The 17047-nt window shown below is 47.4% G+C and overlaps 1 protein-coding gene across 14 annotated transcripts in view; it reads right to left on the reverse strand.

Annotated features, from left to right (window-relative positions):
- LOC8023646 (protein tramtrack, beta isoform) overlaps nucleotides 1–17047 on the reverse strand; it is a 217870-nt gene that overhangs the window by 85613 nt on the left and 115210 nt on the right. For 2 of the 14 annotated variants that reach the window (XR_005799053.2, XR_005799048.2), the window contains 2 exons: nucleotides 13053–13904; nucleotides 7994–9187 (listed from right to left, as the gene is read on the reverse strand). The exons of 10 other annotated variants lie outside the window; for them this stretch is intronic. Coding sequence is in view for 2 of the 4 variants with exons in the window: in XM_029966493.4 (XP_029822353.3) it covers nucleotides 4949–5271 (323 nt within the window). In the remaining 2 variants the exon portion in view is untranslated. Of the gene's footprint in view, nucleotides 1–4442; nucleotides 5272–7993; nucleotides 9188–13052; nucleotides 13905–17047 lie in introns of those variants that run through there. 2 more of the 14 variants (XM_029966493.4, XM_040505250.2) reach the window with 2 other exon arrangements.

Consider the following 17047-nt stretch of genomic DNA (forward strand, 5'->3'; position numbering starts at 1 on the left):
TTCAGATTCGCGCGCGCCTAGTTTCCGAACCGTTTACCGGACGGCAGCCATCTTGGTCTTGTTTTGTTCGTGAATTCTTGCTCTCTCTTTCGCAACCTTTCAAACTGGCGTCACGCTCGAGGCAACGCCGTTTCGTGAGGTTTCCCGCCAAAGGAGCGCGGCGCCGTGATTGGCCGATGCGCGCGTTCGGAAAATCGGACTGTACTATTGGCGCCGAGAGGCTCCGGACAGTTCCGAGCAAGTTCCTCCTCTCCCGCTCGCTCGTTCTCTTTCTCCGCGCTCGGTCTCTCCGGCGTTCCTCCTTGTTCGCTCCGCTTTTTGTCGTCTGCTATCCGCAAGTTTCCTCCATTGCTCTCGTCGCCTTTGTTTACATTTTTCGATCGCGTCGCGTATTTTTCACGCTTCTTTTTCTGCGATGTGGAGGAGCAAGTATAAGAGCAAGACTCGATATGCGTATGGAGCGTGTAAGCGCGGGATGAAGCAAGTCAGAGCGGCGAAATCGAGCCTCGACCCGACGATCGCCGCGAGGAGTGAGCCCGAGATCACCGCGCCTGCGTGTTCATCGACTGCCGCCGCCGAAGAAAACTCAGTTTTTTGTGCGTCTCAAACCACGATAGAGAACACGACTGTTCATCTAGAGACGCAGTACGTGTCACAGGAGGAAGCTGATGCGACAACCGAACATCGCAATGCCGTCCGTGCGAAGCTTGCCTCCGTTTCCGCGACGCAAAGGAAGTTTGAGCTGCTTCAGCAAGCCCCCGCTATCGCGACAAGCTCATCGGCGAAGTTCACGATTGTGCAGCTTGATGCTATAAATGAGCTTCTTGGCTATACAGTCTGCCAAAGCTGTTCGTCGACGGGCGTAAGAATTCAGGAATCGACCGCTCTGGGACTTGCCGTCAAGCTTGAACTTGTGTGCCCCGTCTGCGAAGTCGTGACTCACACGTGGTCATCCCCGCGCAAGGTCGACTCCAACGCATTTGATGTGAATTTGAGAGCGATTTCGGCAATCAGAAGCATTGGCAAGGGTCAGACTGCCCTGAATGATTTCTGGGCAGTAATGAATGTATCACATAGAGGGCTCCACCACAAGACCTACCAAGATCATTTGAAAAACATCGTTAGTAAGTCGGCTGCAGCTACTGCTGAGAAGATCTACACTGAGTCAGCCGCTGCTGTGAAAAGCACATACAGGGAAATGAACCCCAATTTCACCAAGGATGTTGCTGTCGTCTACGACGGCACATGGCTCAAGAGAGGCTACAGCTCCCATGTTGGTGTCGGGAGCGTGATCGACTATGACACTGGCCTCATCCTAGATGCTGAGGTTCTCTCCAATCTGTGTCACAGCTGCCAGACTGGACCCAAGCCGGGAGAGGAGAGGTACTCTGAGTGGCATCAGAACCACGAGTGTCAGAAAAACACCGACGCAAACTCAGGAAGAATGGAGGTTGAAGCGGCACTCGCCATTTTTGGGCGCTCTCTGGAGAAACATGACTTGCGCTACACGACACTAATATCTGACGGGGACAGCAGAACTTTCTGTGCTCTAGTTGAAGACAAGACCTACGGGTTTCTCCCCATAAAGAAAGAGGAGTGCCTCAACCATGTACAAAAACGTATGGGGACTGCTCTGCGGAAGCTCTTGCAGAACAGCAACAAGCCTCTTGGAGGAAAGGGCCGCCTCACAAAGGTGCTCATTGAGAGGCTGACTGGGTATTACGGATGGGCCATCAGAAGCCATAGTAACGATGTGGAAGCCATGAAGCGAGCTGTGATGGCCACATATTACCATGTGACTTCGACGGATGAAGATCCAAAGCACGACCTTTGTCCAGGAGGACCGGAGTCCTGGTGCCGGAACAAGGTCGCCGAGGCAAAGGGACAGCCACAACCCAAACACAAGTACAGCCTCCCCAACTACGTTGCTGAAGCCATGTTGCCTGTGTATGAGCGTCTGTCGCAGACATCGCTTCTTGAACGCTGCTTGGGAGCCAAGACGCAAAATGCTGCAGAGAGTTTCCACTCCGTATTGTGGGCCTTGATGCCGAAGGAGCAGCACGCCTCGCTGGTGTCGGTACAGACTGCGCTGCACGAGGCAGTCGTCAGGTTTAATGCTGGGTGCGCTAGGGCACACCTAGAGATGTCCAGTGCCATGAACCTGCAGCCTGCGCACCTGGCTCTCCGGCGGGCTTCGGAGAAGGACTCCCTACGCTTACACAAGGCCACCAAACGCCACAGTGCAAAAACCAAAGCACGCCAGAAGAGGACGTTGCAACGCAGCACACAAGACTATGCTGCGGGTTCCTTCTGACACTACTGCCGTGCCTCAAACTTTCAGACTCTTTTTCTCAGGAACGCATTTTCTTGAGCCATGACTGTTTCTGCCATTGATATTTTCTTAACTAGTGGCTCGATTTGTATGCAGTCTTTTTTATTTTGGTGCCAGAGAGTGCTAGAAGGGCATGACAATCTCAGTTTCTGCAATAAAGTATAAAATTTTTTTAAAAGTTATAAAATGTCTTTGTACTTATTTGCGGATTTGGTAACATGAACATTCAAACTTTCACTAAAGCCGTTCCAGAAGGAAATTTATAAAAAGGGCTCTGTCTCCCCCTTTGGTATATATTCAAGCACTTGTCCAGTGAATTTCATTTTGCTACTGTGCTCCAAAAATATCTCGGGGTTGGCAAAACAAAGAAACATAGAAACTCGTGTTTCTCAAAATCTAACAGGCATAATTGAGTGAAACATTGCAGTGGTTATTAGGGCCCCTGTACCAACCTAGTCTGCAAGTTTCATGCCAATACCTTTAAAAACAAAAAAGTTTTTTTTCTTCCCCACATCCTCCCTTAAGTGGAGGGACCAGAACAAGAATGAGTGTGATCGTGGCTCGGGTCCCGCAGTCTTTTTTCTGCCTGTGGTTTTTAGTTTCTGCTCCAGAGTGGTCTGGTGTTTGTGTGTAGGCGCTTCTGCTTGTGCCTTGCTTTGATTGTGGGCTGCGGAGGAGCTCACGCCAAAGAAAATTGAACTACTACCAGACAAGCGGTGTCATGCTGCTGTATATCTGGGAAGTCGCCAAGTGGATTGCAAACCAAAGGACCTGAGCAGTGAGGATGAGTGCAGTCAAAACAGAAACTGACATTTCTTCGATTTTTATTCCCTTTTCACTTCTGCGGGTGCGGTAAATTTACGCGGCTTCAACTCACGTTATAATTTTTTTTTTTTAATACTTGAAAATTTGTTTTTGCGTTATATTCGTGGTTGCGTTATATTTGTGCAAATACGGTAAACACCGGAAAATCTATGGCCTAGTTATGAACATCAAGGATTCATTTGGAGCAGTACTTAGCAAAACATTGCATTCTCTTGATCTGAAATGTAGTCCGTGCAGCACTTTTGCAGTCGTCCCCACAAGCATGGTGCCTCGAACGCGTCTCCAACTGCTGTGTTCATCGGGTCCTCGAACATGGTCCCTCAATGGACCTTTTTCGAGTAAGGAGCGCCGCCTGGGGAGTTGTCTGCGAACTATAATAGAAGAGCAGCCCAACATGCTTCCGTCCGTCAAAACACGTTGGCATCGTGCCGTTGTATTGGTTTTCAGTGCTTTTTATATCCCACACTACTGACACTAAAAACAAAGCGTCAAAATAGACTAAATACGCGCGAAGATAATGTTGCGGTTGCCATTTTCGCAGGGCACCGCGTCCCAGTGTCCTGCGAAAATGGCGATAGCGGGAGTGTACGCATGCGCAGAAGCTCACTGGAAAAAGGTCCATTTCTGCCTGACGATGTCAGAGATGCGTCTGCTGCCTGTCGCAAACCTGGCAATGGTACAGCAGCAGAAACGCGTCGTCTGCTGCCACTTTGGGACGGACCGCTTTCAATGCATGGGCGGTATAGTGCAGTTTTGTGTGACATACTTCCAGCCAGAAATTTTGTCGGACGAGACGCCGATGAACTTTTGCCCAACTAGTACGCATGGAAGCTGTGTTTTCCAGGCTGTTCCGAGCTGTCTTGTGTCGTGATCGACTGCGCCGGCCAAAGTGGTCGGAAGCAAGAGATAGCATTAGCTGATATAACAATCTTTATATTGCCGCACGCGTGGCTAAAACAGAACACTTCTTCGTACTTCTAGAAGATTGGTGTTTACTCTTACCCCAAAGGGAGGACGCTAGAACATTCTGGGAATGTTCGATACCAAGTGCAATAGATCAGAAGGCCAACGTGACCTTGCCGAGTCTGTCTCCCAAGTGTTTGACGCTCGAACATTCTAGGCCGAATGTTTGAGACACCAAGTGTAGTAGATAACGAGCCCAGTGTAGCCTTGCCAACTTGCTGTTGCGCTCGTCTGCTGTCATGCCGACACCACGACGCTCGCTGCTGCTTTTTTGATGCTCATTCTTTCTTTTGTTTCTGGCACAAGTTCGCCGATCAAATCTATATTTTCAGTTTTAAGCCGGTCGAGCCTTTTCCAACTACGACAACATATACCAGCCTTTATTTGGACTTAAGACAGGCCAGCTAAAGAAAAGTTTACCCGTCAGCGCCCAAAATGGCCCAAATAGATGCCACCGGGGCGACTCCGAAACAAGAAAAAGCAGAGTAAGTGGATCTATGCAGCCAAATACATCCCTGGCCGTACTTCCGGAGTTCTGTCGTTGACAGAGCCATTCACCATGCTGGTTTCGTCAAGGCCACAAACGACCCAAATAACTAAATGTCTGAGTGCAAACTAATAAAAAAAGTTACAGATGGCCTTCGTCGACGTAGGGGGGATGCGGCTTACCGGAAGTGAAAAGACATTTCGTGAAACCACCCCACAAAACGTTAAACACACCGGTCAAGGACACGTTCCCACGACCCAGCTCCCACGAGGCAAGGGGTTACCCGGAACTCACTCTTTCGAAGGGGAAGGGCTACCGAAGGGTGAGGGCCCCCGCAGGCCTCAGGGAAAGGTCGGTCCGCCGCCATGGTCTCCACGGCCCCGTGAGCCCCTCAAACTCGCGGCGAAGGGCACCACTCCGTGAATGCCCTGCAGGTGCGAGCGCAGGTTGTCGATCCACGTGAAGCTCCGCGGGCAGAAGTCGCACTGGTGCTTCAGGAAGTTGGGATTGTGGATGGCCCGGTGGCGCCGCATTGTGTACGCTGTCGAGAAGTCTTTGAGGCAGATGTCGCACGGGAAGCGCGTCTCTTCCTTGCCACGCGTGCCTCGCACCGACCGGGGAGTTGAGGTGTCGTCGATTGAAAAGATGGACAGGGACGGGGTTTCTGCAACAGGAACGGGAGGGGCACCTCTGAGGAAACGGCGGCAAGCACCTGCTCACGGTACCCCCTTCGCTCCAGTAGTAGCCAGCCATGCTTCAAGAGCTGGTTTACCACAACCGAATTTATTACGGCTGGCTAACACACCTGCGGTTTACGACGAGTGACTGCAATGGTCCTTAAGCCACTCGCGACTGCTTACAACAGGCAGCAGAGCGGCAATGGAGGTCGTAAGCAGCCTAAAAACAGGTTGCATCGTAATCGGCTGGAGCCATTCGCGAGTGAGTAAATTAACCTTTATGACCTCTTGCGATATCTTAAGACAAGAGAATGCGCTGCCGCCATCTATGAGGTGGCCCTGAAACTGCATTTGACCGGAGCGAAGGTTTTGCGGTATTTGTGAGATCAGATGTATGTACCATCCATGAGAAACAGTGGCTTACAACATTGTCGAAAGTTACTCAAGCCCACGACGAAAGAACTAGGCGCTAAAATAATAGGAAATATGTACGGAAATTGTGAGTGTTCCATGGCTGCTCAACAGGAGACCCCCGCACGTCCCGTTGTCGTAGCAGATCACGAGAGGTCGTAGCAGATCACGAGAGGTCGTGATGCACTCAGTCGTAAGCAGTCGTAAGCGTGTGAAGGAGCGTTTAGGCCGCACGAAGTATTTTGGGGTGGTCGGTAAGCGATGAATCAGCTTCGCGTCAATGCACTCACCACCAAGTCAGTGCGCACGCAACACACGACCCGGGGTTCCGGCATACAGTGCTTACATGCAGTCAACGTCTCGCCAGTGATTCTTTCCGAGAGATGCTGAACTCCCCCCCGAAGAAAACACTTTTTAAGTGCCTGGTTAAAACACTTGAGCCACGAAATAATCTTTTGCCGGAAAAACAATTTTAGCACAATATATACATTGCGGCTCGTCTCAGCTTTTCCGAAAAGGGCTTTTACTTCACTCCAAACTCAAAATGAATCTTGCATTATAACAATTGCACTAGAAAGCTTGTTTCTTTTTCTGGGACAGTTTATTTTTTGGCATATGCGTCCCACTTGGGAACTTAAAAACATGTTTTAGGGAGTTCAGAGCCCCTTTAAGGAACAGCTAATGAGTGCACGTCGTGCAACGCATAATTGGCCCAAATCAAAAGCTGATTGGATGTTAGCCCAGTGTGCCTGGCTCAACTCAAAATAAAAATGTGTGCGTAATGCAGCCGTCGCTGTCCGCAGGAGAAATGAGGGGAGACAGAATTTAATAGGGAATGAGTGTTTTCCAGAGACTAACGTGAAAAGATAAAGGGAGTAAGCAAGAAAACATAGACTAGGGTCTCCAAACGGGCCGACAGTTCATATTACATCGTCGTCTTTGTTCCCTGGATTCCGTTATATTAGTTTTACCAGAAAGCTCATTAGCCATTTGATGCATAATTTTTTGGTGTACCAAGAAGCATGCAAACAAGAGAAACCTGCGATACAATAGTAAATTATGCTTTAAAGGTCTCGAAAAAATTTGAGTGTCTTCCAGTAGCTTTCCATCAGAGCACCCAAAACTTCTAAGGTGCTCGCATCAAACAGTGACAATGACACACCTCATTTCTTTGCTCAACTCTCACAACTGGTCCAAGAAGCATCCTTTTTTTTTTTTACATAGAATTTGCTATAGGGGAGTTTATGCAAGGAGACAGAGGCAAAGAAGCGACACCATCAGTGCAACGTCGTCACGTGACCATGTCACGTCACAACCAAGTCGTCACATGATGCAGCATAAGCTTATAAGTCTCGGTATAAACACAATCGCACCCATGTTAACGTAGAACACATTCAACATAAAAATTTTTTGTTAGAGATGACCAAAATGGGTTGCAGGTCTATCATTTTTCCTCCTCTATGTAATGACAGGTTTCCATGCGATTAGTAGTCGGGGGTCCTGTCATTCGATTCAAGAGTGTTTGCGAACCAGGAGCATGGCGTTGGAAGCAAAGTGTACAAGACAAATGTGAGCTTTCTCCTAAAAGTGTAAAAAACAGTCATTCTACGACACTCAACAACACACACACGCTCTTGGCACGAGCATCTCATTCGCTCATCTCAAGCTTGGGCGAAGCATGCATGGGCTCACGTCGTGTCATGCTTCCGAGTTAGCCCTCCTGCTCCAGACCTCCGGCAAATCTGGCATTGTTCTTCCATTACATCCCCCGCATTGACCAAAACATTCTCGTATAGGTGCTGCTCAGAGTTCTCCCAGGCAGTTGAGAACAGCAAGGCCTCTTTCGAATGCTTGGCCTCGAGCACATGCTCACTGCCTTTCGCCGTACCTTTGGCTGCAACAACAAGCTCTAAGCTCACAAGACACCAAAGCGTTGACAAAGCTACAAAGTCTGCGCCGAAGGCGGGATGACTGAAACTCCTCCCTGTCATTCTTGACCTGTCAGCAACTGCAGCAACGTCCACCTCTGAACAAAACGAACGATGCACACATCCGTTCGTAGGTTCGTGAAACCAAGCGCACATTGTCGCTCCCTAAACCCTCCAGGTCACCAGCTGCCTCTCGCATTTATGTTTGAGAAGAAACAAATTGACTCCCTGCACAAGCACCGCAGGCACACCGCAGGCAAGAGAGCAGACACGCAGCATGCCACTACGTCGAGAACGTCCCAGTGACAAGAGAGGAGGATCCTCGGGCACGCTGGAGAGGGGCCACGTTTGAAAAAGTTGCCGAGTCCCGTTTGCAAAAGTCTAAATATCCTTTTATTGCTCTAAAACAAAATATACTCCAGGAGGAGTCGCCTCGATAAAAACTCGACACAGGGTGGACGCGCAGCAGAAACACCAAATGACAGCGTGCAGTTTTAGTGGCGCTGGAACGGAGCGGCATAAAAAACCGGTTATCCAGGTAGAAAAAGAGAAGCGACAAATTCGTGAGGAGGACATAGGTGCGTGACGGGAGAGAAGTAAAACACATTTGAGTGAAGAAAAAATGCCACACCCGAAAAAGCGAGAGAGAGGCCGTCAGTATCACACGTGACAGCCCACCCCGAGAGTGACTTTCACAGCTTTTGAATGGGGACCGACTGAAGGGGGTGGTGATCTCGATTAGCAAATCGAGGTCAACGTCGGAAGGGGATGCGCTTCTAACGAGTAACTTGCTACGCGTAAGAAACTATGGCCGTCACGAATGCAGCACACATTGTTCCCGTTGGGCGTCGCTCACAATGCATGTCATTCACGTCGCACGGTGCATTTCAATAAGCTATCACGTCATATTCTTTTTATCTCTTATTACTTAAAACATATATATGGCAACCTTACGAGCGGCAACCGACATTTCTGACTGACGTCGTACACCACTCTCGAGCAGACTTGCCACTGGAATGTAGAGACGTCTTCTTGGAAGACGGTAAAAAAAGTATACATCTTAGAAACTCAACTTCGGGACTCTTAACCCTCGTATTTGGCAACACCCAAATAAAAACCGTCGTAACAGCTCAAAGCTTGAAAGCAGCGACAGCCGGCGCTAAGTCCCAAAATAAAAATGCGGTAAAAATACAGACACCAAAGTAGACCCTCGTGTTAAAAGCGTTCGACGTGGGCTTTCCCGGCATCGCTTCCCGTATTTCTCTAAAAGAAGTCAGGCACACTCAAAACCGTTGTGTCACTCCAGAGAACAATCACAAACATGGGGCAACCAAGACAACGGTGAAGAATCTGTGAAAAAAAATATTGAAACAAAAAGAAAACCCGTCTTGAAGTCTTGAGGTGCATGAAACAACACTAGGGCCAACACAGAAGCACGAGAGGTGCGACACGACAACAACAACGTCCCGGCAATGAAGACGCGGCTTCGCGAGAGACTCTCGACGATGCGTATCAGCAGACGGCCGGTTCCTCTTGAGCCTCGTTTGCGCCGGGGTAAAGGCAACTGAAAAGAAAGACCAGAAGGAGGGAAACGTCGCGTGGGTGCCACAAGACCGGCAGGCATGCCTTTACGGCTCCCTCGCACAGTTTACGTTCAGGTACGGTGCCGGGAATGTGTCCGCGACTGGCACGTTGGCCGTCCTGCCCGCCCACACATCAAAAGTGGTCGGGATTGCAACCAGTGACAGCATGACACTTCTATGACAACAGCGGGCGTAAAAATCAAAGGACCACTTTCTGAGACGCAATAAACACACCAGCCGGAGACACGTTCCAGGATCCATAGCTTGAGTGACTGGACGCCGCATTCTCAAAAAAGTTCATGAAAACTGCTTGAATAGGTCACATATCTCAAAAAATGCACTCCCTCTTCCTTCACCTTCATCTTCACCTTCACTTCCCCCTCCTCCCCCCCCCCCGCCCCCCCCCTCACAAAAAAGTTATTATTAAACCAATATTAACGTCAATACGGGCCGATGCCAAAGTGACGTCGGAATTGTAGCCGCTTTGTGGGGCATACCACTGGTGAGAAGGGGCACCGAGAAAAGGTGAAAGTGTTTGCACGTACTGCCACATTCTCTTTTCCGCGAAAAGGCGCAGTCGTAGAGCAGTTTCTCGGCACGGGGGTTTCACAATTACGGATTCGGGTACCTCGGCGCGAATTTCTACTCTGAGCTAGGGAAGGGCCAACGAAATTCGGAAATCAGGCGAATCTTGCATTGCATTTCGCTTCAGAGGCGTGCATCGGAGCACCGCGGACCTACGTAACAAACCGGGCAATTGACTGCGTCGATGGCAATGCGGCATTACATTAGGCGTGAAGGGAAACTTGCACACGACGAAATACAAATTTCCCAAAGGGACAGCCAACACATTGCCCACCCTCAAAAAATACAAGTCAATGCCACGTACTACCCAAATGGAAAGCGGTCGTGTGACGTGAACAGAAAATAAAGTTTAGAAAGACAGTAAAAAAAAAGAATAGATACAAATATTGGAGGGCAACGTTATTAGAACAACTCAGTTGAGGATCTCTGCTTCAGAGAGGGGCTCGATCGTGCGTCGCCTACAAAGGAGCATTAGGAGACATCATCATCATTGTCGGCTACCTTGTTCATGCTCTCGAAAAGTATGAGGCTGTTATTTGCAATATGCGCGTATTGTGCCTTTGTTGTCCGTTTGTCTTCGGTTTAGAATCATGCTATAAACAACTGGGCTACAGGTTCTCAGGCTCTCCAATCTCGAGGGACCCCTTTTGCCAATATTGATAATCTGGAAACCCTTGCCTGGTCTTGGCATTCGTGCAATAAATCATTGCAGGACTCTAGAGACCCTTTAAGTGGTTATGCACACACTAGGATGCATTTGGCTCATAGTTATGCATGAACACATGAAGTAATTCTGCTAAAAAAACGGCATGTAAAAAAAAAAAATTTTAACGCAAAAACAAATTTATTGCCAAACGCTCAATATCCGCCCAAATGTGGTGCTAGGGTTCCGAACCAGATGCTAAAGTTTCAGAACTAAGTGTTATCTTAATCAAAAAAATATATATAAGTAATTTTGTGAAACTTCTGATGGAAAATAGGGCCCACTTTCACCTGTTTTCAATAACTGGCACCATTCAGCTCTGTGTATTTGAGAACTCTGTCGGCCACCACTCTCCCAGTGAAATTTTCAGAAAGTCACCTATAACTTTCAAATGCGGAGAGCAAGCCGTCTGCTCCTTGCGCAGGAATTGCGGTGACTTCGGAACGACGCCGAGCTCCTATTGGACGACTGAAAAAATTAGTGGGTAGATCTCAATGCTAGATGCTTTGAGGTCTACCCACTATTTGTTTTCAATCAGCCAATAAGAGCCTGGCGTTGTTCTGACGTCACCACAACTCCTGCGCAAGAAGCAGACGACTTGCTCTCCGAATAGGATAACGGTTCGTTCTGAAGCTTTGGCATCCCATTCGGACCGCTAGCGCTACGTTTGGGCGGAGAAGGAGCGTCCAACGATGCATGGCTTATTTTTGCAACAAAAAGAAACCCCATAAATCTTTTTATTTTCGGGACACCCCATAGTGTTAAGACTGGGGAGACAGTTTCTCCGGGGGCAGGAACGATCGAGGAAATTTTCCAGCTCGGAGAACCCGTTGGAGTGCCCTGGGGAGTCCCTGGTTCCCAAGAACCCAGTTTAAAAACCCCCGCTATATACTTTTCACCACATTTTAAAAAATAGAGCTGGTGGTTTGTGGTTTTCGTACGAAACTTGCAGCTAGCATTGCAGCTATAGTCACTCACAGAGTGAGAATGGTGGGACACATCATCCAACACACGCTCCGTGCCTTCCGCCGTGCTCTGGCCATGCGCCCGTGCTCGAGGCGCATGAAGCACCGAAGCATTGTCGAAGGTAGGAAGCTCATGCTAAAGGCGGGAGAACTGCCGCCCTCGCTCTGTCTGTGACTAAAGCGGACAAGGCAGTTCTAATGCGCCGGCACTACCGCCGCTACACAAAAAGCGGACGAGACTTTAAACACTCCGTTAGTGACCCAGTGACTTTGGTTCAAGGTTCATCCCAAGTCGTGAGAAGGCCAATTTTCTCCCTATTCCTTCTACTGCACATAAAACAAATGAGCAGCATTTCACGGCGATGAGAAAAAAAGAACACCAACCAGTACCCTCAACCAGCTTACCGTAGAATACCGTGCATCCGCTCACACCACATTAAGCGCCCATTCCCAAATTTGTAAAATCTGAGAAAATATGCACAGTACATTCATATGTAGAATTGATGACCGGACAAGCGCCCATCCCCCATTTTTTTCATGATTATCTCAAAATTTTGAGTGGGCGCTTGCCTGGTATTTTACTGTAGAAGATAAACATTCATCCAGGCCAAGCTTTTTGTGCTTAATCGGCAGAACATTGACCGTCCTCTCCAAATTATAAAAATTATCTGCTAAGGAGGGCACTTGATTGGGGTATTACAATACAAAGCAAATTCACCTTGCTCACAGCCTACTATGTGCCGTATGCACCCGATGTACCATATAGATTGAATTGCAACAGTGGTACCTATTCAACTCGCTTGGTCAAATGCATCAATGCCTTTCATACAATCCTGTGACCTTACTGCTGTAAAGGCTGTTATGACATTGCATCTACGCACCCACCAAATGCACCATCATGAAGCATAAGCTCCAAACAGGCTCATTCCTAGGGTGACCATATTCCTCAGAATAGAAAACAGGACACCCCAGCCCGGGGGGGGGGGGGGGGGGGGGGGGGGGTATTAAAACATTGGGATTGGGAGAACAAATTTAATAAATAACTTGTCCTATTTTAAACCTTAACCATAGTGCACTAAGCCCTGGAACAGTTACACTCACAGTTCAGTTCCATACACCCATTTGAAAGGTGTTTGTGGGCAAGAGCAGTTCTAAATTTTACTCTCTGGGTAGATACTTTAAAGTACCTACAGTTATTTTTGTAAAATATACTTGTAAAGAGTGGGCATAGTTTCGGTTTGCTTCAACTCGCTTGGTGCTGATTTCAAAACTATGCACTCCTGCGAAAACAGGACATGATTCTTTATTGGGACAAAAAGACGGGACGGCAGAAGTGGACCTCAAAAGCGGGACTGTCCCGGCCGAAACGGGACGTCTGGTCACCCTACTCATTCCTGAATTTCTAGATGACGACCGGCACCAAGAACAGCTTGCATGCAGTTGAACATTGTCCTTAGTCTAGTAATGCAGGTATGGAGCTCATATTGGCTTCCAGCATGCCTTCTGGCCCCATCGAAATCCACCGTGTCACCCAAAATTCGTGCAAAAAGAAAACTCAAACTCGGAAAGAAATAAAGCAAAGAGGGCACTCACCCCTTCCTGCGAGCGGGCTCGGCAACTGTGACAACACCAACAACAACACCAAGTGCAGCAGAAGGTGCTACTGGCAGACGAAGTCACAAGGCTGTCTGTCAAGGTCACTTCAAGGTCAAGTGTCACAGTTCCAGGTCACCCCAGGCCAGGGGACACCCCACAACAGGCAAAAAAAAAAAAAAAGAACATCACTCTTTTAGATTGGTTCTAAACAGATGTAGGCCAGAAGTCCTAAAAGGTCACCTCAAGGATATGAGGGCACGAGTCTCCAAAGTCGACCAGAAGTCCTTCGAGGTCACTTCAAATCCACAAGGACCCGAGTTTCCAAAGTCGAATAGCAGTCCTCCGAGGTCCCCCTTTCTCACACGATTCCCCCGCTGGCCCCATTGCTGCCCGGGAACTGGTTCTTGCGCGTCCTGGGGTCGACGTTGAGGTGGTGGACACTGCGGATGTGGCGCTTGACGTCGTCCGGCCAGTTGAACTGCTTGGGGCACAGGAAGCAGGGGAACTTGCGCCGCACGGGCCAGTGTAGAAGCTGGTGCCGCTTGAAGTTGGCTTTGTTGGCAAAGCTATGCTGGCAGATGGGGCACACAATGCGCTTCATGTTCGACTTCATCTGGTCCTCCATCAGTTCCACTGCCGTCTCCTGGCCCGTCATCGTGTGGAGCGACACCGCGCCGGGCGTGCGCTGGAGGGATGGCAATGACGGGAGAGACTGGATGCCCGTCAGGTGGCCGTAGAGCAGGTGGCCGCCGCCGGAGTCTTCCGCCTCTTCCTCGTCTGCCACCTCCTCGTCGGAATCGCTGCGGTCCGTATCTACTTCTTCTGCCTCTTCTGCGTACATGGAGAACTCTGGGTTGTTGTTTTTTTTTTATTGGGAGAAAGAGAAAGGGAATGGGTCAGGTTTGGCTTTTTGATTCGCAGACATGCACAAACGATCAAGACTAAGACTGAAAGCCAAATTTGGGTTTTAGAAATTTTTTGTTTGTTTTAACAAATATATGTGCTTGGGAGAAGAGCGTGTTGGTTTAAGTCATGGATGAAGAGAGAATAAAACAATTAAAACAGGGACAACACAACCACGTCTTTCGGGAAAGATGTGGTTGTGTTGTCCCTGTTTTAATTGTTTTATTCTTTCTTCATCCACGACAAATATATAGTTCTCAAGCTTCAAATTTTGAGGGTGATGTCTAGGTATGCATTTCAGTCATCTGGTACAATAAAAAAAATATATTGAGATTTTGAGCTGTCAGTGGCCTAACCAACACAGTTTAATGAAAAAATCTTAATCTGGTTTAGCAACTTTGTTGGCAACAAAGAGGTCAAGGAGCAAAAACAGGTCATGTCGCTTGGGAAGCAGCTAACTATGGGTGTCACTGTAGGTCATCCCCAGCCTTCATTTCTTCAAGCACTTCTCTCAAAAAAGGCTGGCTTGCATACTGCAAGTCAATCAAAATATTTGGAGAAATTCCTTTGTGGCAACAACGAACTATTCGTAACAAAGCTGACAATGACTTGAAACGACCATGAATCTATCTGAGTGCTGCAGAAGTAGCCTCAGCAAATTTTGTTTCACTGTACACTGTGAAAAAAAAAAAATTAGCGAGCAGGATTGTACAGATATTTTTTTGCAAATCGTTATTGACAACTGCAGTGCAATCCTTGAAGCGAGGTTTCAAGTGCTACGTTAATTTCGGGTACAGTAATAGTCTCACATTGTCATAAAACAAGAGGCAGGACTTGCAGTTTTTCGGCACCAGTTCTAGGCTTTTAAGGGCACAGGGTAAGGTAAAATTGAAAAAAAATCGATTATAGTTTTTTTCGCAATTTGAAAAGTTCAGTTCTTTCTGCACAATTTCCATTGTCCCAGTGTTTTTAAAAAGCTATATTTCGGGCTGAAATTCACTTCTTTCGAAAGCAAGTAGCAGGTGACCACGCCTCCTTTTGGGGTACACTCCCTGTTTATCGATGAATTCTCTAACAAAACAAAATCAACACATGACCTAAAAGCTTGTCCAGTAACAGATAATCTCAAAAAAATTATTTCGCAACTATTGCATAGCTTTTTTTCAACCAAGACAATCACGAGACGCTGTGCACGTTTTCCCAGGTGTGTACCGTGTGTACATTCAAGCGTTTGTGTTTTCGTAACGACAAAATGGCGCCATTGGATGCTGTTCCTTTATTCAATGGTGGCAGCATTGCAGAAGCCAATGTTTTGAAGTTTTGTGGATGGAACCCTGTGTGGAAAACCATCAAGTGGCTGAGGGAAGTTGACGTCACTCTAATATACTTTACGGACCAAGCGACATGGCATGTCACAAAAGAGGCCCAGCAAGCAAGGCACTAAGCCTAAAGGCGAAGACATGACTTTAGCAATGCCTTTCAAGCTGGCGGCTATTGAAAAAATGACTCTGAGGCTGTTGGTGCCAATAGAAATTCGTTATTCACCCGTTTTTTTACTTTAAACTCAATTATCTCAAAACAGTGTTTTTTAGTACATAGGTACCATTTTTTCCTTAACCTGACATTATAGAGGGTTGATTTTTTATTCCTACCACATACATGGGTGTTCAAAAATACTGAACTAAAATTAAAAATGTGCACCTAGCAGTTTTTGAGTTACAAAGTTTTTAATAGATGAAATAAACTAAAATTTCAGTACTAAAATAAAAAAATATTAAAAAAAAAACTTATTTTCGATTGGTTCAAATAATTCTAGTTCAGTGTATAAAACACAATATTTCGAACAAAATGATATATACATGACAGGAATACTCCTAATAGTCACCGAGAAAAATGTTCCTCAACATGGCCTCAAATGCATGGGGAGTATAGGACTTACCCTGTGCCCTTAAAGATCCTTTAGCACTGCTTAAGCTTTGAACAGTTATATGTGGTAAAGACACTAAAAAGGCGGTGGTTTCATGCTGTGTGCCAGATAACTCAAATTCTCCCGCTTTACTAACAGCTATCTGTGACTGTAATAAACTTAAATACACAACTGATGATTCAAACTTCATCCACGACAATGACAGTATGGAACACTGAAACACAATGTTGCACAACATGGCATCACATTACACAATGCTCCGTATGACTTCAAGTGTAAGTGCAGCAGAAGCTAAAAGAGAGTTTCATAAAAAATATTAGCACGAAAGACAAAGGACAAGGGAGGACAGGACAGGACAAGCATTTGTCCTTTTTCTTTCGCATTAATATTTTAGGTCACCAACTTATTTTGTTACAGAGCGAGCTCTGGGGTTTTAGCGTCCCTGCCAAGAGAATGTTTGCAGTGCAAGCATCATTCGGGGCAACACATTAGTGCTTGTACGTTCGGCTTCACTCACACATAAAGTGAAACAAACTCAAATGGTTCAATCCCATAACCATACATCTAAAATATCAGAATCACTGCTCATCCGTATGCTACCCTAAAGGTAAGAGCCCGACATTGGAGGTCTGGCACAAATTGACGATGTACATGCACATATTTTGACTCGACACCCATCTCGACGAATGCCGTAAGTTTTAAAGTTAAGCAGAAAAAACGTGGGCAAAGGGAAATAGAGTATTTACACCATCCCCACAGCGACACAAACACCGTGTACGAGAAAAAGCTCCCACGTGGCTGCGACTTCAAACTAGTAAAAAGACGCCAGAGCGCCCGCTTCCAGAAATGCTAGCGCAGTTAGTAATCACTGCAGCAGAAGAAGCCACATTACGTTCACACCAACAAGTCAACTCCGAAGATGTTGATAGAGAACTACTTGACAAAGCATCCAAGAACTAGCCAATGTCCGCAAAAAGCCGGTAAAGTCCAGTTCACAAGTTGCACAGGTCGGCGTCGATGTTGCTCCGCAATTTCACGAAGATCACTGAACTGGAATGGTGAGGCCTCCAGCAACGAGTCTTGCTGGAGAAGTTGCACCGGTCATCTTTCAGTGGCTCGTCGGAGACGGGGCCGGAGAGCCTACGCGAGGGAAAACAGTCAA

Source organism: Ixodes scapularis, unplaced genomic scaffold, assembly GCF_016920785.2.
Source record: "Ixodes scapularis isolate PalLabHiFi unplaced genomic scaffold, ASM1692078v2 PGA_scaffold11__112_contigs__length_91849675, whole genome shotgun sequence".
Taxonomy (NCBI): domain Eukaryota; kingdom Metazoa; phylum Arthropoda; class Arachnida; order Ixodida; family Ixodidae; genus Ixodes; species Ixodes scapularis.